The sequence below is a fragment of the Bolinopsis microptera genome, chromosome 7, assembly GCF_026151205.1.
Source record: "Bolinopsis microptera isolate Bmic1 chromosome 7, MBARI_Bmic_1.0, whole genome shotgun sequence".
Taxonomy (NCBI): domain Eukaryota; kingdom Metazoa; phylum Ctenophora; class Tentaculata; order Lobata; family Bolinopsidae; genus Bolinopsis; species Bolinopsis microptera.
This window is the reverse complement of record NC_087078.1, coordinates 7557029-7581981: the sequence shown is the minus strand read 5'-3', so window position 1 is coordinate 7581981 and position 24953 is coordinate 7557029. Positions and strand designations below refer to the sequence as shown.

The following is a 24953-nucleotide window of genomic DNA, read 5'->3' as shown; positions in this document are numbered from 1 at the left end:
ATACATAATCATTTTAAAATAACTTACTGTAAAGGTTTCAAATTTAAATGCATCAACAGATGCAGGTCTATCAGTCAATGCGCAAACTCTCCAAATTAACCTAGAATATTGAAATACACGTGTTTATCATTTCAGTTCAATGACCTTCTAATTCATCCATTGGTTAATACAATATTTTGTTCCACTCAGCATATGAATCATAATTTGTAATTTGAGTTTAAAATTTAAATTTTTTAATTTATTATCAATTACATACATAAATAATACTTAGTTCATAATATTGTCAACTTACTAGTAATAGTAGTAACATGTAAACTAGGTGTGGTACAATTTCAGTATACTATAGTTTTCAAAAATACGAGTCAGGAACTTAATTAAAGATTACAATAATTGATAATGTCTATTATTGTAGTAGAAGAACACCGTGATTCCCATAAGTTTAGCTCGCAGTCTCTTCTTCGGTAGCACCTGATTTGAAGATATATTACGAAAGTTGCATTATTATTTAATATTTACAGTTACAGATTACTACGTTAATTTATATAAATAACCATGTAACGAAAATTATGGTATTAGTTTAACTCAGAAAAGTACCTTAGTAAGATCATCTCTGTAGAAAGGCTTTATGATAGGTCCCCGCAATGATCGATCTGATCGTCATCCATTTCTTTCATCAGTTCAATAAAGTTGTCAGTTATCGTCATTCCAACCAGTCTGCCTGAATAAAAAGAGAAGTGAGAATAAAAAGAGAAGTGAGAACTCGTTAACATATATAAATATTAAATAATATGTAGATAACATAAATTGGCTTTTATTAGAAGATACGATTTTGTTACCAGTGATTTTTGAAGCTCAAATCAGTTAATTTAAAAAGTAATCAATATTTAAAATATAAATTGTCATATAAAATATAATATAATGTTAACTATACAGTATAGTATACTGCTAATATCTTACTGCTAATAGAGTCCCAAGTTGTGGTGAGTTGTTGATATAGTCGGCGAGTAAATGTTTTATTATAATAAGCGGGCGAATAAAACAAGTCCCACTTCGTCAGGTTGCCTTTCTGAAGCGCACATTTAGACTCAGTAACGTTCTTTAACTCCAACTTGGTATCCTCCAACTCCAACTTTGTGTCCTCAAGCTGACTTTTTGTCTCATTCAACTCTCCTCCGAGCTCCCTCTTGACTCCCTTAAGTTCCACTAGGGTATCATTCAGCTCTCCTCCCATCACCTCTAGGTCTCTCTTTACCCCAACTAGTTCTTCCTGGGTTGAGTTGAACAGCCCCTGAACTTCCAGTAGCTCTGTCTGCGTCGTGTTTAGGGACAGTTGTAGAGTACTCTTTTCACTAACGGCTAACTCCAGCTTTCCTCTCGTTCTCTGCAGTTCAACTAAAATGTTAGGATCACATCTTGTTTCTAAGTCCTGCACAGTACCAGACCTACTCAGCTTCACAATATCTTCCCACTTTATAACTCTATACTCCTCCAACTGTTCAGGTATCTCTGTACAGAGACCAGCTGAAGACATGGCAGCTACTTCTGTAGCTGTCAGCTCCTTCGAGTATATGTTAAAGTTATAAATTTCGCCGCCAAATTTGTGACCTGAATTTACATACTTATTGCCCAATACCAATGCTCCACCTGTGTTCAGCTTCCTACCGGAGGTTGTGGTCTGGGTACCTGCTAGTTCACCATTAACGTAGACTCTGAAGGTTCTAGAAGCGAGGCTCCACGTGGAGCAGTACATAAACCATGTACCTACTGGTGAGGTAAACTTGCTAATCAGATCACCATCCAGGGAGGAGGAACCAAACAGTCTGTTGTAGCGGCCGTCGTCTGTCATGAATAACTCGTTACTATTATAGCCGAATGGGGAAGTATTTCGTGGCTGCGGTTGCCTTATCCAAAGACAAATAGAAAATTTGTCTGCCAAACGGGTCATGTCCGGGCTATATGATACATAACTATTTGTATCATAAGCAAACTTAAGTGCTGTATAACTCCTGCTATCACTGGCTGCGACAGTGGATCCCGACAGTACAACAATAACCGATAACACGGAAGTGATAAAACGTAACATAGTGACTCGGTTGAGATATCTATCTACAAAATATTATAACTGGACTGATCTGGACAGTTATACAGACCTTTAAATAATGAAGGGTCAGTGTTAGGAGTAACGCGTGAAAGTTGCGTGACTTTGAACAACGCCCAGATCAGCCTTTCGTCATCGACTAATGTGTATTCTGTTATCTTAATTAAGAAATGAAGGACTAATGGACAAGTGTAGTGTGCCAAATTCAGAAATGATTATATTAACCCCTTTATAATATGAACCTGAATTCAGAGTATAAAGATAACAGCCCTTGGCGAAGGTTGACTCATGACTGTACCTCAAAATATCCATGTTTATCACAAAGAAGCGAGTTCATGAGTATAAAATCCAGGGAATTCGTTTGAAATATAATTGTCTTTTCGTAGTGAGTGATCTGTAATGTCGATAACACTTTTATCTTGATTGACTTAAATTTACAACGCACGTAATATTAATTTTAGTCTGAAAAGTGAAAACTTAACCGAGATTGTGCCCCAGCTGATTTTTGGTTCATGCCCCGACTGCTCCTGGATCCCCAACTGTGTATATTGATAAATTACTTAATTACGTAGTAAACATGAATTTTAAAATACGTGAAAAAAACGTGAAAGTATTAGCATACAGCTCTGTAACCGACCTGATCAATGGTTACTGTCAATATTTTGACACTTGTTATTGTTTTAAATTTAAGAACGGGTCTAACTTGGCGAGCAGCAGAGTAATCTGCGTTATGCACTGTACCGGACTTTATATACGATAATAAAATATATATTGCGTAAGTACGACATTTGTAAAGGATTTGGACTAATTGAATAAAAGTACGGAATTGAATCTTGTATTGAGATAAAGAGTAGCCTAACATTCACTTATTTATACTATAGCTCTATAATAATAGTACAATATAGTAATAGTTAATAGTATTAATAACTTAAAGTAGTATAATTTATGAAGTGGTACTAATATATTTATCGGAATCGTCACCAAGTATTTAAAATTCGAAAGATTTAGCAGTGGTTTATGATTTTGTTAGATACAACTACTAATTGTCGATTGTTTGACAGAAGGATGGTACTTACGACGCGGCTAAATCTAAGATTACAAACGTCGTCAAGGCTATATAATGGACGATATTATACTACTAGCTATTAGGGTGGAATTAACGTTTTGATGTGAAGGGGGTATTTTTTAAGCAGGCATCAGGCATACGTGATGTCTGAGATAATTAGTGTTTGTTGGTTGCATCCTAATAATAATAAGTTTGATACATCAGCATGAGTTTATTAGTTTTAAAGATTTTTCAAATCAAGGTTAAGTTAGTCAGACACAAAACGTTATAGAATTTAGACGCTTATAAAATGTGTATATTAAACACTTAGCTGCTCGATTATTATTTGAAAAAAAAATTAATTTCATTTATAAAAATTTAGTATTTTGTACTGTTTTTTATTATTGAATAATAATTAGGTATTTAGGAATGAAACATCAAATTAGAGAGTTAGAGAAAATAATATTGCATGACTAGGATACAAAGATACAAAGATACAAAAATGATAATAACATTTATTGACTATCATAGTCCATTACATACTGGTAAGAAATACAATGTCCATGTTTCATACAATAACTTGTACAAATATCTAGTATTAATAACTAGTAATATAAGTTATTATTATTTAAAGTAACCACTTACATAATCATTGTAAATAACTTATCGGTTTAACATTGAAAAGCAGATGTAGGACACAGACAGTTAAAATAAAATCAATAAAAAACACCAGTTTTTCAACCTTCTAATACATTCATTGGTAAATTTGGTAATACAATATTTTGTCCGACTACTTAAACTCAGCATATAAATTAAATTTTTTTTAAAATCTGAATTCAAAACCTAGAATCCAACATATAAAAATTAATCGAATAGAAATATCATCTATCAACTACTGCCTATTATTATTTATAGCATGTAACATAACACTGTAGTGTACTAAAAGATAAGATAAACGTTTCAAATAATACTTTGACTATGATAATATTGTCTGAAACTTACTAGTAATAGTAGCACAATAAACATGTCAACTAAGTGCGGTACAGTTAATAGTTTAAAAAAAGTCAGGAACATAATTAAAGTTTACAATTAATAATGTCTATTATTGAAGTAGAAGAACACCGTGATTCCCATAAGTTAAGCTCGCAGTCTCTTCTTCAGTACCACCTGATTTGAAGATATATTACAAAAGTTGCATTATTATTTAATATTTACAGTTACAGATTACTACGCTAATTTATGTAAATAACCATGTAACGAAAATTATGGTTTTAGTTTAACTCAGAAAAGTTAAGTTTGGTCAGTACCTTAGTAAGATTATCTCTGTAGCTAGGCTTTATGATAAGTCCCCGCAGTGATCGATCTGATCGTCCTCCAGATCTTTAATCAGCTCAATTACCTTGTCAGTTATCGTCATACCAAACAGTTTACCTGAATAAAAGGAGAAGTGAGAACTCGTTTACAAATATTAATAATATGTAGATAGCATAAATTGGCTTAATGAGCGAGTTTGAGATGTTGCAAGAGTTAAATGGTATTCTATAATATATCTTATGTGTGTACGTTTTATTAGAAGATACGATTTTGTTACCAGTGTTTTTTGAAGCACAAATCAATTTTTCAAAAGTGATCAATATAAATATAAATTGTCATATAAAATATAATATAATGTTAACTATAGTATACTGCTTATATCTTACTGCTAATAGAGTCCCAAGTTGTGGTGAGTTGTTGATATAGTCGGCGAGTAAATGTTTTATTATAATAAGCGGGCGAATAAAACATATCCCACTTCGTTAGGTTGCCTTTATGAAGCGCACATTTAGACTCGGTGACGTTCTTTAACTCCAACTTAGTATCCTCCAACTCCAACTTTGTGTCCTCAAGCTGACTTTTTGTCTCATTCAGCTCTCCTCCCATTTCCCCTAGGTCTCTCTTTACCCCAACTAGTTCTTCCTGGGTTGAGTTGAACAGCCCCTGAACTTCCTGTAGTTCTATCTGCGTCCTGTTTAGGGAAAGTTGTAGAGTACTCTTTTCACTAACGGCTAACTCCAGCTTTCCTCTCGTCTTCTGCAGTTCATCAGAATCAGCACATAATGGGTCGATGAAGTCCTGCACAGTACCAGACCTACTCAGCTTCACAATATCTTCCCACTTTATAACTCTATACTCCTCCAACTGTTCAGGTATCTCTGTACAGAGACCACCTGAAGACATGGCAGCTACTTCTGTAGCTGTCAGCTCCTTAGAGTATACGTTAAAATTAAACAGTTCGCCACCAAAATGATGACCGCTATTTGGTGAATAATTCCCTAAGGTTAATGCTCCACTTGTTTGCAGCTTCCTCCCAGAAGGTGTGGTCTGGGTACCTGCTAGTTCACCATTAACGTAGACTCTGAAGGTTCTAGAAGCGAGGCTCCACGTGGAGCAGTACATAAACCATGTACCTACTGGTGAGGTAAACTTGCTAATCAGATCACCATCCAGGGAGGTGGATCTAAACAGCATGTTGTAGTAGCCGCTATCTGTCACGAATATCTCGTAACCTTTATAAGCAAATGGGGACGGGTTTCTCCCTGACTGGAGTTTGCGAACCCACACACAAATAGTAAATTTGTCTGTGAAGGGGGTCATGTCCGGGCTATATGTTACCAAACTATTTCCATCATAAGCAAACTTAAGAGCTGTATAACTCCTGCTATCACTGGCTGCGACAGTGGATCCCGACAGTACAACAATAACCGATAACACGGAAGTGATAAAACGTAACATAGTGACTCGGTTGAGATATCTATCTACAAAATATTATAACTGGACTGATCTGGACAGCTAGTGAGATCCTTTATGTAATGAAGGGCCAGTGTTAGGAGTAACGCGTGAAAGTTGCGTGACTTTGAACAACGCCCAGATCAGCCTTTCGTCATCGACTAATGTGTATTCTGTTATCTTAATTAAGAAATGAAGGACTAATGGACAAGTGTAGTGTGCCAAATTCAGAAATGATTATATTAACCCCTTTATAATATGAACCTGAATTCAGAGTATAAAGATAACAGCCCTTGGCGAAGGTTGACTCATGACTGTACCTCAAACTATCCATGTTTATCACAAAGAAGCGAGTTCATGAGTATAAAATCCAGGGAATTCGTTTGAAATATAATTGTCTTTTCGTAGTGAGTGATCTGTAATGTCGATAACACTTTTATCTTGATTGACTTAAATTTACAACGCACGTAATATTAATTTTAGTCTGAAAAGTGAAAACTTAACCGAGATTGTGCCCCAGCTGATTTTTGGTTCATGCCCCGACTGCTCCTGGATCCCCAACTGTGTATATTGATAAATTACTTAATTACGTAGTAAACATGAATTTTAAAATACGTGAAAAAAACGTGAAAGTATTAGCATACAGCTCTGTAACCGACCTGATCAATGGTTACTGTCAATATTTTGACACTTGTTATTGTTTTAAATTTAAGAACGGGTCTAACTTGGCGAGCAGCAGAGTAATCTGCGTTATGCACTGTACCGGACTTTATATACGATAATAAAATATATATTGCGTAAGTACGACATTTGTAAAGGATTTGGACTAATTGAATAAAAGTACGGAATTGAATCTTGTATTGAGATAAAGAGTAGCCTAACATTCACTTATTTATACTATAGCTCTATAATAATAGTACAATATAGTAATAGTTAATAGTATTAATAACTTAAAGTAGTATAATTTATGAAGTGGTACTAATATATTTATCGGAATCGTCACCAAGTATTTAAAATTCGAAAGATTTAGCAGTGGTTTATGATTTTGTTAGATACAACTACTAATTGTCGATTGTTTGACAGAAGGATGGTACTTACGACGCGGCTAAATCTAAGATTACAAACGTCGTCAAGGCTATATAATGGACGATATTATACTACTAGCTATTAGGGTGGAATTAACGTTTTGATGTGAAGGGGGTATTTTTTAAGCAGGCATCAGGCATACGTGATGTCTGAGATAATTAGTGTTTGTTGGTTGCATCCTAATAATAATAAGTTTGATACATCAGCATGAGTTTATTAGTTTTAAAGATTTTTCAAATCAAGGTTAAGTTAGTCAGACACAAAACGTTATAGAATTTAGACGCTTATAAAATGTGTATATTAAACACTTAGCTGCTCGATTATTATTTGAAAAAAAAATTAATTTCATTTATAAAAATTTAGTATTTTGTACTGTTTTTTATTATTGAATAATAATTAGGTATTTAGGAATGAAACATCAAATTAGAGAGTTAGAGAAAATAATATTGCATGACTAGGATACAAAGATACAAAGATACAAAAATGATAATAACATTTATTGACTATCATAGTCCATTACATACTGGTAAGAAATACAATGTCCATGTTTCATACAATAACTTGTACAAATATCTAGTATTAATAACTAGTAATATAAGTTATTATTATTTAAAGTAACCACTTACATAATCATTGTAAATAACTTATCGGTTTAACATTGAAAAGCAGATGTAGGACACAGACAGTTAAAATAAAATCAATAAAAAACACCAGTTTTTCAACCTTCTAATACATTCATTGGTAAATTTGGTAATACAATATTTTGTCCGACTACTTAAACTCAGCATATAAATTAAATTTTTTTTTAAATCTGAATTCAAAACCTAGAATCCAACATATAAAAATTAATCGAATAGAAATATCATCTATCAACTACTGCCTATTATTATTTATAGCATGTAACATAACACTGTAGTGTACTAAAAGATAAGATAAACGTTTCAAATAATACTTTGACTATGATAATATTGTCTGAAACTTACTAGTAATAGTAGCACAATAAACATGTCAACTAAGTGCGGTACAGTTAATAGTTTAAAAAAAGTCAGGAACATAATTAAAGTTTACAATTAATAATGTCTATTATTGAAGTAGAAGAACACCGTGATTCCCATAAGTTAAGCTCGCAGTCTCTTCTTCAGTACCACCTGATTTGAAGATATATTACAAAAGTTGCATTATTATTTAATATTTACAGTTACAGATTACTACGCTAATTTATGTAAATAACCATGTAACGAAAATTATGGTTTTAGTTTAACTCAGAAAAGTTAAGTTTGGTCAGTACCTTAGTAAGATTATCTCTGTAGCTAGGCTTTATGATAAGTCCCCGCAGTGATCGATCTGATCGTCCTCCAGATCTTTAATCAGCTCAATTACCTTGTCAGTTATCGTCATACCAAACAGTTTACCTGAATAAAAGGAGAAGTGAGAACTCGTTTACAAATATTAATAATATGTAGATAGCATAAATTGGCTTAATGAGCGAGTTTGAGATGTTGCAAGAGTTAAATGGTATTCTATAATATATCTTATGTGTGTACGTTTTATTAGAAGATACGATTTTGTTACCAGTGTTTTTTGAAGCACAAATCAATTTTTCAAAAGTGATCAATATAAATATAAATTGTCATATAAAATATAATATAATGTTAACTATAGTATACTGCTTATATCTTACTGCTAATAGAGTCCCAAGTTGTGGTGAGTTGTTGATATAGTCGGCGAGTAAATGTTTTATTATAATAAGCGGGCGAATAAAACATATCCCACTTCGTTAGGTTGCCTTTATGAAGCGCACATTTAGACTCGGTGACGTTCTTTAACTCCAACTTAGTATCCTCCAACTCCAACTTTGTGTCCTCAAGCTGACTTTTTGTCTCATTCAGCTCTCCTCCCATTTCCCCTAGGTCTCTCTTTACCCCAACTAGTTCTTCCTGGGTTGAGTTGAACAGCCCCTGAACTTCCTGTAGTTCTATCTGCGTCCTGTTTAGGGAAAGTTGTAGAGTACTCTTTTCACTAACGGCTAACTCCAGCTTTCCTCTCGTCCTCTGCAGTTCATCAGAATCAGCACATAATGGGTCGATGAAGTCCTGCACAGTACCAGACCTACTCAGCTTCACAATATCTTCCCACTTTATAACTCTATACTCCTCCAACTGTTCAGGTATCTCTGTACAGAGACCACCTGAAGACATGGCAGCTACTTCTGTAGCTGTCAGCTCCTTAGAGTATACGTTAAAATTAAACAGTTCGCCACCAAAATGATGACCGCTATTTGGTGAATAATTCCCTAAGGTTAATGCTCCACTTGTTTGCAGCTTCCTCCCAGAAGGTGTGGTCTGGGTACCTGCTAGTTCACCATTAACGTAGACTCTGAAGGTTCTAGAAGCGAGGCTCCACGTGGAGCAGTACATAAACCATGTACCTACTGGTGAGGTAAACTTGCTAATCAGATCACCATCCAGGGAGGTGGATCTAAACAGCATGTTGTAGTAGCCGCTATCTGTCACGAATATCTCGTAACCTTTATAAGCAAATGGGGACGGGTTTCTCCCTGACTGGAGTTTGCGAACCCACACACAAATAGTAAATTTGTCTGTGAAGGGGGTCATGTCCGGGCTATATGTTACCAAACTATTTCCATCATAAGCAAACTTAAGAGCTGTATAACTCCTGCTATCACTGGCTGCGACAGTGGATCCCGACAGTACAGCAATAACCGACAACACAGAGAGGATAAAACGTAACATAGTGACTCGGTTGAGATATCGATCTACAAAATGTAACTGGACTGACGTGGACAGCTAGTGAGATCCTTTATGTAATGAAGGGCCAGTGTTAGGAGTAACGCGTGAAAGATGCGTGATTTTAAACAACGCCCAGATCAGTCTTTTTGTATCCTGATAAGATTACAGGACAGGTCGATGATAGGATACTAGGGTTTCCTGTTTTAATAATCGACGGTGATCCGAACATCTGTACCATATTTTGTAAGATATATTCTATAATATAGCATTATTAATAATACTGTTCAATTAACCGTTATATATTTGTGAGACGTCTCGACTCTCGTTACTATCTCTGGTTATGTAGGGGTCTGGCAAGATATTAAATCTGCGAATGCTAGTTTACTGAGCTCATAATCTACAGTGATTGTTTATAATATACATTACTTTGCTGTAGTAGAGTTACTAAAAAGTATATCTAAATAGTGAATACTATTTAGTAATTAATAATTTCAATTGTGTTTCAAATCAACAACAATATATTAAGCTAAAATTAATTATAAGAACTAAAAATTCCTCCCCCCTCCCAGGTAACATCGACCTATTTCGCAGTCCGGAACTACTGGAGAGGGTTCTTCACAGCAGTGTGCGGTAGTTTTGTATTCAGGATGATGGATGTGTGGATTAGTAACGAGGCCACCATCACCACACTCTACCCCACCAACTTCAGTGGGGACTTCCCCTTCGACCCTCTGGAGCTGGTCGCTTTCAGTTTGATGGGTTTGTGCATTGTGCAATGTTTACTAAGATAATGTTCATATAATATGTAATGTTATGCAATTCACGTGTCTCTCGTTACTTTTCTAAGGAAGGGAAAGAAACATTTCCCTCGAGTTATATGAACTGTATACAAAATCAAGTTGATAGTATAAAACATTAACTAATAATCATCGTGTAGGATTGTTGGCGGGGCTTGGAGGAGCTACCTTCGTTTACATGCACAGAAAGATCGTCTTCTTGATCAGGAATCATGGCCACAAAATATTCCTCCACAAAAACAAGTCAGTTTTGATGTGAAATTGACCCTCAAAATGCACTTTAGAGAAAGATTTTAAGTACTGGAATTTCTCCGGTTTGATTGGTAACTGTTATAACTGAATAATGAATTACACTCATGGAGTCACCACGCATGCAATGGTCGTGACCTCGTTGTCTAGTTGTAATTGTATAGATCAGTAACGAAGGTAACACTGCAGGTTCGTGTACCCGTGTATAGTGACACTAGTCGTCATGATAATATCGTTTCCTGATTGGCTCGGACAGTTTATGGGTGGTAAGCTCACTCAGAAGGACAGTTTGGAGCACATGTTCAGGTGAGCAGTAACTAAATGTGGGGCAAGAGTTTTTTTTTTTTTTTTCTCGCTGTAGTATTGACGATATATTTTTAAGCATAAGTTACTTTTCTTAACTTAGTATTCATGTTATTTTCTGGGATGACTAGTTTTAACACTGCTGAGTATAAGTTTTATCTTAATAGCGGTGTTCTTAAATTTCAAATTATTATTATTATTAGGTGTGTTAGTCTACTTCTAGGCCAGGATTGTGACTGTATATCCAGCCGACATGTAAATCTGCACTGTAAACTGAGCTGGCTATAATTGTCGATATTTAATAGTTACCAGTGAAAATCCCAACATTTGGTCTGTGATTTGTTGTAGTAAACCATGTTGACCTCAGTTAGAAGTTAACTTTCAGGTACTAGCATTATTAGTGATGCATAATATTAGCGTCTGTCCGAGCACATTGCAGTGTCATGGGCTTTGAGACTCTTTGTTAGTTGTTGAAGTATCATGCCTATCTTTTATTCTTATCTTACCTGATAGAGGACGTTTTAAGTCATCAGAAATCCTGTTGAATCCATCATGGTCCATATTTCTTCTAGATTCTATATTATGGGGATGAGGTCTGTCGTATATTTATAAAGATACAACATAATTGTTGAAAAATGTAAATATTATTGTACAATAATCAAATTGATCAGTCACTTATATCAAACCGTTCTCAGCGATCAAAGTTGGAGTATAACAACAGATGAAGATATAAAAGCTGTGTGGGCTGATCCTAACATATTCGTATCTCTTCTCTTCTTCATAGTCTTCCAGGTGATTATTGGACTTTCAAAATCTTGACAATCATTTTCTAGGTTTAAAACAATCTAGTTTGCCCAGTTTTTTTTTTTAGATTTGTAGTTTTCTAGCATCTTATGAACTATCTGAACTTTGAACACCTATCCAGCTCCCTTTTTCAACCTTTTCTCTTCAGTTTGTTATGACTGCATTCTGCGTGTCATTACCAGTCCCGGCGGGAGTATTTTTCCCGATATTTGTGTTGGGAGCAGCGTATGGTAGATTATGTGGGGAAGCTATGACGGCGTGGTTCCCGGAGGGTATTCACGAGGGACAAAACAACTTCTTTATTCAACCGGGTACGTGCAAAAACTTGTTCAGTAATTTCTTCTACAGATTGAGATTGTTCTTTTTAAAGTTTCCGAACAAAATAATAAAATCAGGAAGAAAAAAAAAAATCAGAACGTCAATTTGCCTTGTCCAGGAGGTTACGCGGTAGTTGGCGCGGCAGCATTCTCCGGTGCAGTGACTCACACCATCAGCACATCTGTGATAGTGTTCGAGCTGACGGGACAAATATCCCACATAATCCCTGTGATGATAGCTGTGCTGATCGCAAACGCTGCTGCTCAGTGGCTTCAACCCAGCATCTACGATTCTATTATTCAGGTTAGATTTTCTGAGATAAGCGCAACTCATCTTGTTGTCACTCATCGTGCTGATTTAAACAGAGCTACTACTCCAGTAGCAGGGAGGAGTTGAGTGTGCACTTCAATGTATAGAGTTTTTTGCTGCTTAATCGGGTTAAATAGGTCATTGGTAAATCGAATCACCGAGGGCCGCATGTTGTATCGCTAGTCCCAACCCTGTGGGGCCACAGCTTCTGAAGGTCTTAGGGACTTACGAGCTTAAGCTTGGGCTTAAAATGACCGCAATGCACATGTTTATATTAGCACTGTGGAGGTCATGAAGGCCCAAAATGCTTACTTTGGAAAAATTCAGAAAAACCGATTTCCACTGTACTGGGGTGCGAGTAAAATAAATATACTCTAGATATATTTTCTAGATTTATAATGTATTTACTATTTGCAGTGCTTAGTTAGATGTGTATTCTGTGTAAAATTATCTTTATCCCGGTTACTGTGACAAGTAAAAATGCTCTTATTAGGGAAAGGAGTTTACTCGACGTTTCAATGTAAACTGTGATCACTCCACACTAGATACATACCTACACACTTCACATCATGCACCTGTTCACCGTTGTAGCATTGCATGATCCTGTATCATGTGTAGTATATTTAGTCTTGTACAGTATTTACTATAAAAGTTTGTCGTCGTATAAACTAATTTTGTTATGAATTTTGTTGACTTTTTTATATCACATTTTTGGATAAAGTTGATTGATTAAAATAAATTAATGTACACAAATTTTGCCTCAGATATATGTTTTTTACGTTTTGAATTTGTTTTTAGATCATGAATACGATGTAGTTACATTGAAACGTCGAGTAAACTCCTTTCCCTAATAAGAGCATTTTTACTTGTCGCAGTAACCGGGATAAAGATAATTTTACACAGAATACATTACAACAATGCGACTCATAAACAATACTCCAATCCGGATTTTACATTAGTTAGATGTCATATATTCGTTAACTATTCAATTTGATCGGCTTATGTCTCATGATGATGTGATACTGATCTCAAATGTTTACCTCAAAATATTGATCCTGCCTAAAATTTTGGGTCTGTGAAGGTCAGCGCGTATGTGTAATGCTATTGCACGCGCAATTTAGAATCGTGATTTAAGTTCGTTTCATGTGAAATTTTTATAAGTTGGTAAAATGCTTGAATTTGAAAAAAGTCCGTACTTTTGATAATACACCGTGCAGCACAAATTAGTTCATGAACAATGTTATATGATAATTTGCTCCTTATCTCATCTGATTTTCCGGGTTATGCCTAATTTTCATTTAAAAATTTGCTCCTTATCTTATCTACAATCTAACTGCAATTAAATATTGAATCTAACAAAGTTTTATAAATTAAATTTAACCCCAATCTTGACCCCGGGCCTTTGGCTGGTAGTCAATTTAACCCAAAATGAGCAGAAAAAACTGCACTGATAAAGAATATACAAAATAAAAAAATAAAAAACTAAGAAATTATCGGAATTCCTTTTTCTTAGAAATAATCAAACCACGCCCGGCCCCGGCCAGTATCTCGCCTAGATCAAAGGTGCTCTCGCCGCCCAGTAAGTTTTAGAAAGCGGTCCATTGTTCACTAACAGGCAAAACACAAATCAATAACTATAGATCAGACGACGTTTGTGACAAGTATCTGACAAGATTCGCACTCTAGTTCGACTTTCTGTCGAACTCCGGTACGTGTCGAACTCTAGTTCGACAAATAGTTTCTGATTGTGATCCAACGGCTATTGCCGTGTCCTTATCGTAGCATCACAGGTTCAATGGCAAGTGCACGAAAATCAGAATTTCAAAACGTTTAGGTAATTTTAAAAACAATTTTCTGCCATCTAGCAATCAGCAGTTGGAAATTTCAGAACCTTTCAGTATAATTTTAATTCTCCTGTTTGGTTCCGGTCTAGCAAACAGAAAATAGACTGTTTGTGATTATATCTAGTGTGGTATGTGCATGTGGTCAATATTTATATAGCATACTCTACAATCTAGATCTATAAAACGGAGTAGGAGTTACCTGGGGCACCACGATAGCCTTTTATTTGTCCACTTAGTCTAACATTGTGCTAACTAACAATTGAGTCTGAGGTCAGTTAGACACCAACTTGTAGTGATCAATTGTCTCAATCAGCTCCCAATAAGATTGCATAATGTGCACATATTACTCATAGTATTAATTATACAGCATGAGATAAGTGAAAGGCAAAATAAATGGAAAGCTAAATAATTGGAAAGCTAAATTGATAGATAATCTAAATTACGAAACGAAACACAATATTTACTACCCCGCTCGTATGCGACAAAGATATTGCATAAAATATGCCTAAATAATTTACACAATACGGTGCCCATGTCTGAGCGGCTCTCCACAAAAACTTTCTCTCCTCCTCAGAGCAGAAAGTTTTTATTTAAATATATAAACTGGGATCTCATAAAAATTTAAGAACCAATGTACTTTATTTGACAATAAAAGATAACAAATTGTGTCACACCTAAGGTTTATAAACTACCAAGACGTGCGCCGAGTTAGACTCGTCGACGGTCTTATATAATTAGAACAAAAAATTTACGAGTATCACCCGTTAAGTCACACACAAGAAAAACTCCATGATTATGCATCGTTCACTATGATATCTTGTCCTCACAACAAATAATACCACTTCTGATATAATATCGTCTCTTCAAATCCTTCTTTGCCTTCTCTTTCATCTCCAAAACGAGCAGATGATGTCTGGCTTGCTCCTCAGGTGACCGATCAGGTGAAATGAACACAGTTTTGTGGTGCTCACTCAGTTTCAGGTTTTTCGATTTTGATAAAATCTGATGTACAGTATTCGAATTTGATAACAAAATTTTGACAGGTCAATTTGTCTTTATGAATATCCTTTTCATCCAGTCGAAGTTCTCTCGAACTACAGTGCGTGTCGAACTAGGGTACGTGTACCATCTGACAAGTGACAATCAATAACAATGTACTGATTTCACCTATCCATTGTATGACTTTATGTCTAGTTAAATTTTATGTCTGGTCAAATTTATGTTTATAGTGGTCAAGTTTTAGGAAATTTTTAGGCTGAAAAGGTTACGTCAGCAGGCGAGTGGGTTAAGAGATGCCATGCTTGTGAAAGTAGATTCCTAGAAACCACTTTCTCTACGGTTCATGCTGGAAACTTCTTTTGTTCACGTTTCATGTTACCCTGATCAGTGTGAGCCGAAAATATTTTATCGGTTTTTTGAGGTCCGTACCTACATTCGGAAGGCTGTGGATGTGATTGCCGATTGGTTCCATATACTCATAGAGAATCAGAGAATGTGATATTTGGTCCTCAGATTTAAAGGAAAATGCGCGATCTGTCGCGGAGAACTGAAAAAATCGCGATGTCTTTTTGTCCTTACAAAGGACCCTGTTCCGAGAAAAATTTTAGACACCAAACTGCATACTCGATTTCACTTACTTTCTATAATATATAGCATATTTCTTTTACTTGCACCCCAGTGAAAATCGGTTTTTTTCGATTCTCCCCCCCCCCCCCCCCCCCCCCCCCCCCAAGTAACATTTTGGGCCTTCATGACCATCGTAGTGCTAATATATAAACATGGACATTGCGGTTACTTTAAGCCCAAGTTTAAGTCCCTAAGGGCTAAGACCTTCAGAAGCTGATATACAAATTTCCCATATACTCGCCTAATATGAAATATGGGCGTGGCCCCACTGGATTGAGACTAGCGACACAACATGCGGCGTTCGGTGATTTGAGCAAAAAACTCTATATATTGAAGTGCACACTCAACTCCTCCCTGCTACTGGAGTAAACTGTAGCGTAGGATCGTAAAACGGACATATTTTAACGTGTAGATATTATACTGCGTTATCGCGTTGACTGACAATAATATATTATATAGTATATAACTACAGAGCTACTGAGGATTGTGAAGGGTACTGTTTGAATGTTTAGATAATATTACGGCGTTTAGAAATTACGTTGTCCAAATTTACGATTAACTTTTAATTTTCAATACTAAAATTAGATCCTATCTCAGATTAAGAAGTTACCGTATCTTCCGGAGATAAGCTCCAAACACACTCACCTTTACAACAAATATGTTAAAGATATCATGAGACGAGATATTATCTTTTGCAGCTACGAATCAACCTGCAGACAGGTTTGAAGAAAATAATAATATGATCTAATATGTATTTTAATTACGGAAATTTCGCATGGCTACTTTTGAGCATGTAAGCTACTAATTGATCCAGCTTTCGTCTATCACTCTACATCCAAAAATTTAAAAAATTCTAAAAGTAATCTTGTTTTCAGATCCAGCAGATGTTACAGACCACAGACTACAGGTCGTTCCCCATTGTTGATAACGTGGAGAGCATGACCTTCCTCGGCTCCATCAGACGAGTGTTCTTAGAGCGCGCACTTGAGCGTGCCCTACAGTACAATCAGGTAAATTGTTGTTTTAGTTTACTTTTGTAGGATTGTTGGGGTTTGAATAATCATCTCCATATATTTTGTGAAATAAATTTGATAAATAAGCCATGGAGTATTTAAGTCTTTCATTTTAGAAGCTTTAGAAAAAATTTGAATTATATGTTCATTGAAATTGTCGTTTGTCTAACTACACACAGCATAAATATTCAAGCGCTAACTTGAAGACATGATGACTGATGAGTTTTATCACAAGCCCGTTTATTGCTTGGTCAACAAATGTGCCAAGACATGTAATTATATTCAGCATTCTGCGTTTTGCAATAGTTGTTTGGTTCTTAAAATAGTAAATTGTCCTAGTTTGTGTCTTGAAGTACCTAGTAGATTGTGTCTTAAAATATTTTGATTCTTGAGGTTGAAGATTGTGTCTTAAAATAGTTTGTGTCTTTAAGCCCGTCCTAACAGTTTCAGAGTTCTTCATCACAAGGTTCCACTCCCCCCGAGTTCTCATCGATGGTTTGTTTCAGTCAGTTCTAGCTGTCCTCATAAAATATTTCCTTGTGTTCCGCCTCATTAACGCGTGTGCAGCATCTCAAATTTACCAAGCGCTTGATTTGTGCGTTTGCACCATCATTTAATTCAATGTCCTCTTTAAGGCTGGGGGTTCACCCTGAATTTTTTGTGAAACTTGGTTTCGAGATAGCAGTTGACCAACAAACTAGGACCGGTGACCGAACTTTTGAGGGGGTCCCGGACCCCAACCGCCAAACGGTGCCCGCGGGGCAGCCACGCCCATATTTGGTCCAAATTAGGCCCAATTTAGCCAAATACCCTGAACATGCCCAAAACCCAGATTTTAGGTGCTCTACTTGTAGCTAGTGGTCCCCTGAACTCGTATATGAATTTTCATCAAGATTGGACAAAAAATGACTGAGTTATGAGCCAAAAACCATATGACCATATTTGGGCATACGCACCAAATTTGATCGATTTTGGCCCATAAATTGGTCAAATATCAATATTTTTGAATGAAACCAACTTTATATGGAAGATAAGCCTATACTACAGATTCTCTATGATTATCAGCTCAATATCTACCTAACTGTGGATTCTGTGTTCAAATAGTTGCAAAAAATGAACAAAATCGCCCATATCTCAGTTCGCGATATTTGCAAAACTGACTTCGCTCAAAACAATAGAACTCAATAGGGTTTCAATATTTTTTCATGAAATTTTCAGAATCAACGTAGAATCGCCTCATGACCTTAAGTTTTGTATTAGAATTTTGAGTTAGGCCTTTAAAAAAATTTGGCGGCCAAATTCTGAAATTTGCCGGGCATTTTTCAGAATTTGGCCGCCAAATTTTTTTAAAGGCCTAACTCAAAATTCTAATACAAAACTTAAGGTCATGAGGCGATTCTACGTCGATTCTGAAAATTTCATGAAAAAATATTGAAACCCTATTGAGTTCTATTGTTTTGAGCGAAGTCAGTTTTGCAAATATCGCGAACTGAGATATGGGCGATTTTGTTCATTTTTTGCAACTATTTGAACACAGAATCCACAGTTAGATAGATATTGAGCTGATAATCATAGAGAATCTGTAGTATAGGCTTATCTTCCATATAAAGTTGTTTTCATTCAAAAATATTGATATTTGACCAATTTATGGGCCAAAATCGATCAAATTTGGTGCGTATGCCCAAATATGGTCATATGGTTTTTGGCTCATAACTCAGTCATTTTTTGTCCAATCTTGATGAAAATTCATATACGAGTTCAGGGGACCACTAGCTACAAGTAGAGCACCTAAAATCTGGGTTTTGGGCATGTTCAGGGTATTTGGCTAAATTGGGCCTAATTTGGATCAAATATGGGCGTGGCTGCCCCGCAAGCACCGTTTGGCGGTTGGGGTCCGGGACCCCCTCAAAAGTTCGGTCACCGGTCCTAGTTTGTTGGGCAACTGCTATCTCGAAACTAAGTTTCACAAAAAAATCAGGGTGAACCCCCCCCCCCCCCCCCCCCCTTAAGCTATTGGCATTTTTGGTGTGTTTTACAGTTTACTGTTTTAGCCCAAGAATATTCTAACCAGTTGAATAGAATTAGTATTATATAAATAATGTATATTTCGTTTTACTTTTTTTCCCTTTGGCAAAACTTTGTGCGATAACAGACAATGTCGAATCGGTTGCCAAAATTTAATTTGAACTTTTGCTATCTAAATTTACACATCTGCTCTATCTGTTTTGATTTAATAAGTGTGTTTTACAGTCGAATCCAAGGTTGAATTGTTGTTATAAAATAGATTTACTTTTTTTAGCTTTAAACCTCACAGATTACAAGAAATTGAAAAATCTTGTACCGCGATTCATTGATTTGCAATTATATACAATAATCTCTAAAACAACTTTTGTTAACTCCTGATGGCGTAGACAGGGAAACATTGGAGACTACCATTATTACGACTGTGCTGCTGTTTTTTAAATGGTCGCTTAATCACTGACATTTTATCCATTTCTGAATCATAATTCGTTTTACCAATTTAATTAATAGTAATTATCTTATGAAATATAATATTGTATCAAGTATTAACCGGTCGCTCCCTCAGCTGCAGTCGCCAAGTGTTTCGTACGGGGATCTTAAAGATCTGGAGAAGTATGGAGACAGGCCCGTTGTGGACAACAAAGCTGCCATTTTCGGCTCCATCACTAGGGTACCTATATTAGATATTTTTAATTCCCTTCCATTATTTAATTCTCATTACTCTTCACTGTTCAGTAAAAGGGTAACATCTTCCTCTTTTCATATTTGAAAAAAGCCCACAATAATTTAATGTGATCACATAGCTATGACTTAATTTTAACCGAATGTGAATTTCAGCACAGCGCAAACAGCAAAGCCAGTGCCGTTCCTGTAACTTCAACTCTACTTGGTGTACCGGACGGCGTCACCACCCAAGGTAATAAATATAACTTCATCGGAGCAAGAATCAGTTAGTACGGGATAATTTGCCGTTTAGTTTCTGTTTTTGTGTAATTCTGGGATAAAATTCAGAAAATTTAGATCGTGGGTCCGTGAGATGATCAGCACTTATATTACATGTTAGATAGGATTTCGCCATGAGGGACTAGTTATTATCACGTGCTACATTAAAATTATCATGTGATACAGTAAATTATCACGTGGTACAGTCGTCTACTCACGTGACTTTAAGATATAAATTCACCAGAGCACTGGGGTGATTTCCACGAAGTCACTTATCTGTCTTCTCAGGAGGGACTACGTATTCTCAAATCTCAGAAATAAGAAAAAAACCGAAATTTGAATGGCTTCATCTATCAATGATAACTGATTAGATATTGTTAGAATTGTGAGGTCTAATGGAATTAATGTGTGTTGTAGGCTGGTCTTAAAGGAGTTCTTTTAAATTGTACAATGTACATTGTACAACCTAGTTTTCTGTAAACCTGCAATATATTACTCCCATATTATTATACATCTCTTTTTCCAAAAACCCTCACCTCCTCTTTTATCGAAGTAGCCAAATTTCCTCTATTTTTATATTGTCCAAAGTTACTAAATCCCCTTATTTGTTAGATTACACGACTTGGTACGAGTCCCAGCTTGACAAAAGGATGGATTTCTCCAAGTGTCCAATGGACGGTGCTCCCTTTCAGCTTGTGGATACAACCAGCATCTACAAGGCTCACACACTCTTTGGACTTCTGTCTCTCAGTCATGCCTACATCACTGAAGTCGGTTAGTACAACCAGACTCCACTATAGAACATGATCACAATTTATTATTCTCCTTCACTTGGCTTCATACCCAAAATGAAGGATCGCGCTCTGAGTTAAATCAGCAGTTCGGGTCATGTTTCCCCGTTGATAATGGTATGTTTAGTGTTTACCTCAAGTGAAGATATCATGTTTACCTGTTGATAATGGTATGTTTACCTGTTGATAATGGCAAGTGAAGATGGCATTTTTACCTCAGGTGAAGATGCTGTTTCCATATTACACACATAGCAACATAGCAACTCACACTAAACCCCCAGGTCAGCTGGTAGGAGTAATGACACTGAACGAGATTCAAGACTACCTGGAGGGCAGGATACAGATAGACGACAACAGGGACCCCCGGGCCGGTCAGCGACCTTCTGGAGGTGCCAGCGGGACCATACAGTCTACCTTTGAACTCGACCCCATGCACATCATACACAAGTAGAACAGGGGAGATGGTGCACGGATCTCTGTATGTCTGAGAGATTTTAAACACATTATTATATATGATATAGCAGCGAATATGGAGATACAGTGATTTCTGAACTGAGGTCTAACAAAGTGGGGTATTAAAAAAGAAGTGTTTTAGAGAAGAGTTTGATAGGAACTGTAAACAGGTAGAGGAAGTTGGCAGTTTTATTTAAGTTGATTCTTTCCTGCGTTATCTTGTTGCTCCTGTAACATATTATCTTGATAAGAGTTTTTAACAATTTTTTGAAAGTTTTTGTGGAAGCAAAGTTCGCGATTATAATTATTTTAGTTAAATCAGCGATCTTGGTAGAATGAAGATATGTCGTTTAACTGAATTTGATAAGTAATAATTCGGTTTTTAAGTGGCTGCATTAAAGCTATTTTATTAAACGTTTTAATTGAACGATATTATGTTGATTTTGGGTTCAGTAAATCGTCGGGTATTTAAATTCACAGATATTTCATTATCTTTTAACTAATTTGTATAATTAAAACATACAGTATAACTATATATAACGATTCACTAAAGTATTAACATTTTGCCTCACTAATATTACAAAGCTTGTGATTTTAATAATCAAATTATAACGCAATCCATTTTCTGATGGGAACATGTACCTCGCCCACTGTAACATAATGTAGATTAGATTAGCTGTCCGCTTAAGAACTGACACCTGTATATTATCATTTTAAGAGACATTGCATTTTCTGGAGAGAAGAGGAAGGGGAATATACCGCGGCCATCTCCTTTCCCCCAAGTAGGGCTTAACATGCATAATGTAAACAAACAAAACCCCGATTTACCGCGATCCCCGATTTACCGCAGATGTTTCCTTTCCCCCAAACTCCGCGGTAAATCAGGTTTTACTGTACTGGGCAAACCCACCTGCTTATCTGGGCAAATATCGTACATTCATCTGAAACAACCCTTATCGTTATCGTAATGCTTGATTTGGTTTCACAACATAACATACCTTTAACATTGAAGAACAACACCCAAATAACACAACCCTCCACACCATCTAAAATATTTAATTGTTACAAGCTATGTGAGAGCTTTTATATTACCACGCGCCTTTTAAAGTACGTAATGTGTGCTTGCTTTCTCTCTCTCTCTCTCTCTCTCTCTCTCTCTCTCTCTCTCTCTCTCTCTCGCGTTAAACGTGGTTTCCTGTGTAACTATTGTTATGCTGCACAGAGAGGTATATCACAGAGAGGTAGCGAGAGAGAGAGATTATAGAGAGTGAGAAAGGGAGAGTAGGAGCAGTAGTGAGATAGTGAAATTCAGTGGTAGGAGGTTGTGAATGTGAGAGAGAGAGGCCATTACATTACATGTGCTAAGGAGTAAGGACTTGTGTACTTAGATCCAGTGCTACTGCTAGTAGAGCCTCTCTCTCTCTCTTTTCAATAGATAGTACTTTAGATTCGCATGGTTTGTCTTGAAGTGATTTTGGTGATGGCCCGCGTTGATGCAGTAGTATAGGTATGTTTGAGAGTTAATTCCTTTGTGTGGTATTAAATGTGATTTACCTCTAGATTAGATGAATGTGCATTTTGATTACACTGTAATTACTGTATCTGCCTCTGAAGGTGTTGTATGAAATAAGTAAATACCGGTGCGGAGGTGACGTAAAATTTAACTTAAAAAAACAAAATAACACTTAAAATTAATAATATTGATCACTAAATGCTGCTTACTACTTAATCAGTCGGAGTTATATAATGTGTTGGGCGTGTGCCCCATTAGAACAAGTACACATTATCAACTGTTGAGCTCGTGACTAAATTAAATTCACGTCGCCTCTCCCCCAGTAATCAAGTCTAGATGGATCGTACATTTAGCGATCTTGTTTATCACCAAATTGTTTGCTGAAAGTGTATAATTATTTTCTTTTGGAAGCTTGGTGTATCTATTGAGATTGTGTTTCTGTTACGTAGCATGTTAATACAATAATTGTAATTTCGTTTTTTATGAATATTTGCCTCTATTTCTTGTCCACTACAACATATCAAAAATATATCCGCTGAAAGAGAATTTTGCCTTCTAAGTGTCAACTTTTTAAAAATGTAGCTTTTCTATCCTTCTATTTTCTATCACAGCGGTAGGTCTTTTTTCCATCTTCCAAGCAGCTCATGTTTGAAATATTTTCAGATAACTGAACAGCACGTTAACGCAAGAGTACGCTACGTCCCTAATGCAGAGTACAAACCCTAACAACTGGAGCATGAAGACAGTACTAAAACAGAAGAAGATACTATCATGATGTTATCTCCCTCTTCTGCAATGAGCCCATTGCTCTACTCTCCAAGTAGTGAGGGTGTCCCCCTCAGTGTTCAGTCACATTCTAAAGTTATTGACCCAACTGATATTATCAGCAATACTTGTTGTGATAGTCTCTTGAGGGATGATAATCTCTTGAAGGATGATAATCTCCTGAAAAGTGATTCTGAAATACCGTCGACGAGTCCTCAAGTTGGTTCCAGAAAACATACTGAAAGTTGTGAGAGTTACTATATAGACGTTGAAAACGTAGACGATGTTGATGGTATGGTGGCTGAAGTGGTGATGGACGAGGGTAAAGTTTCGCGTCCGTTCAAGGATGTTTCAAATCACACTTGTTCTTTTTGTGGACAAAGCTTCATGAACTTGGACCCTTTTAACGAGCACATGATGTCTCACTTCCTGCCGACTACTCCAGCCACAGTTTCATCCAGTAAGGACCAGGAACGGCCTTTAAGGATGGTTAACAAAAACTTTTTCAAAGAGAAAACTCACAGTCAAAAAAACATAAAAAGATTCGTATTCGGCAAGGACACTTTCAACAGAAAAGCCTTAATGGTCGGAAAGATACCAGTCGAATTAACCACTAAAAAACGGAGGCTGCACAGATCACGTGGCGTCCACGTGTACCCATCCAGCAGTCACGCACTGGACAGTATAAAAGCGGAACTGTCACTTAAAACATTTCAATGTTTGGAGTGTGAGGAGGAGTTTGTCACGTACAGGTCCCTGAAGAACCACATGGAGAGAAACAACCACCTGGCTTCTGTTATGAGCCCCACTGCTGCTAATAGGGATGTGGAAATGTTTAGGTGTGATAGCTGTGAGACGGAGTTTGTTACTGCCTCCGCGCGGCTTCATCATAGTAGGGAGGTGCATGGTATGGACGTTTAACCTTTTAAAGAAGTTGTACAGGATAGTATGATATTGCATTTAATTTATGGTGTTGGAATTTTGAAAATGTTAATTTAATAAAATTAGTTTGCGAGAAGGCAGATTCGATATTGAATCGTAAAATAATGATTATACTTAAAGTGCCCACGTATTTAGTTATTATTATTAATTAAGGCTTTTGTTTAGATTATTATTTGGTAATCGGTGGACATTGCTTTTTTGGCTCAATAGTTTTCTGATGTCACAATTATTATAAAGATTGAAGAGTGTTGGTTTTTGCTGTATTTTTAGCTTTATTTACCTTTGCGATTTTATCTTTATTATATTACCGTTTTATCGATTAGAAGTAGTTTTCAAGAAGAAATATATATATTTCTATGTTTAAGCTTGTTTGTGGCTGCACATTTTATGATGTGCATTTATTTTTATTTGAGGGAATTTTAGTCGTTTTAATTTATTCATGCTTGTTGTTATTATCAAAATTAATTTCAGTCATTTTTTCAGCTTTTATGGTTTATTGTTATTTATTGTATTATAT

At 36.1% G+C, this 24953-nt stretch overlaps 4 protein-coding genes across 9 annotated transcripts in view; 2 read left to right on the top strand and 2 right to left on the bottom strand.

Moving 5' to 3' along the window:
* Positions 1-23218, top strand: part of LOC134817965 (chloride channel protein 2-like) — a 26720-nt gene extending 3502 nt beyond the window's left edge. The window contains exons 7-19 of one of the 5 annotated variants that reach the window (XM_063827357.1): positions 10315-10504; positions 10683-10785; positions 10981-11097; positions 11790-11886; positions 12047-12209; positions 12335-12519; positions 16593-16715; positions 16871-17005; positions 19596-19700; positions 19868-19946; positions 20585-20746; positions 21045-21195; positions 23053-23218. In XM_063827357.1, the coding sequence (XP_063683427.1) occupies positions 10315-10504; positions 10683-10785; positions 10981-11097; positions 11790-11886; positions 12047-12209; positions 12335-12519; positions 16593-16715; positions 16871-17005; positions 19596-19700; positions 19868-19946; positions 20585-20746; positions 21045-21195; positions 23053-23065 (1623 nt within the window). In that variant the 3' untranslated portion in view covers positions 23066-23218. Of the gene's footprint in view, positions 1-10314; positions 10505-10682; positions 10786-10980; positions 11098-11789; positions 11887-12046; positions 12210-12334; positions 12520-16592; positions 16716-16870; positions 17006-17452; positions 17504-19595; positions 19701-19867; positions 19947-20584; positions 20747-21044; positions 21820-23052 lie in introns of those variants that run through there. The other 4 variants (XM_063827358.1, XM_063827355.1, XM_063827356.1 and 1 more) reach the window with 4 other exon arrangements.
* LOC134818319 (uncharacterized) lies at positions 264-2111 on the bottom strand. Of its 2 annotated transcripts, none has more exons than XM_063827832.1 (3): positions 958-2111; positions 595-718; positions 264-468 (listed from the first exon to the last, which is right to left on the bottom strand). In XM_063827832.1, the coding sequence occupies exons 1-2, from the start codon at positions 2081-2083 to the stop codon at positions 624-626; spliced, it is 1221 nt and encodes a 406-aa protein (XP_063683902.1). In that variant the 5' UTR covers positions 2084-2111; the 3' UTR covers positions 264-468; positions 595-623. The 2 variants fall into 2 exon arrangements, with proteins under 2 accessions (XP_063683902.1, XP_063683903.1); XM_063827833.1 differs by having other exon boundaries at positions 264-456.
* LOC134818218 (uncharacterized) lies at positions 7863-9790 on the bottom strand. The gene is made up of 3 exons (XM_063827665.1): positions 8677-9790; positions 8284-8407; positions 7863-8143 (listed from the first exon to the last, which is right to left on the bottom strand). Exons 1-2 carry the CDS (start codon positions 9746-9748, stop codon positions 8313-8315), a joined length of 1167 nt encoding a protein of 388 aa, XP_063683735.1. The 5' UTR covers positions 9749-9790; the 3' UTR covers positions 7863-8143; positions 8284-8312.
* On the top strand, positions 22504-24953 carry LOC134817967 (zinc finger protein 423-like). The gene is made up of 2 exons (XM_063827360.1): positions 22504-22723; positions 23393-24953. The coding sequence occupies exon 2, from the start codon at positions 23501-23503 to the stop codon at positions 24413-24415; it is 915 nt and encodes a 304-aa protein (XP_063683430.1). The 5' UTR covers positions 22504-22723; positions 23393-23500; the 3' UTR covers positions 24416-24953.

Excerpts from the sequence above, each read along its gene's own strand:
- LOC134818218 (XM_063827665.1), bottom strand. The coding sequence starts at position 9,748 with ATGTTACGTTTTATCCTCTCTGTGTTGTCGGTTATTGCTGTACTGTCG. Across the intron at positions 8,408-8,676 it reads AACTTGGGACTCTATTAGCA|GTAAACTGTTTGGTATGACG; the intron begins GTAAGATATAAG and ends CCTTTTATTCAG.
- LOC134817967 (XM_063827360.1), top strand. The coding sequence starts at position 23,501 with ATGATGTTATCTCCCTCTTCTGCAATGAGCCCATTGCTCTACTCTCCA.
- LOC134818319 (XM_063827832.1), bottom strand. The coding sequence starts at position 2,083 with ATGTTACGTTTTATCACTTCCGTGTTATCGGTTATTGTTGTACTGTCG. Across the intron at positions 719-957 it reads AACTTGGGACTCTATTAGCA|GCAGACTGGTTGGAATGACG; the intron begins GTAAGATATTAG and ends CTTTTTATTCAG.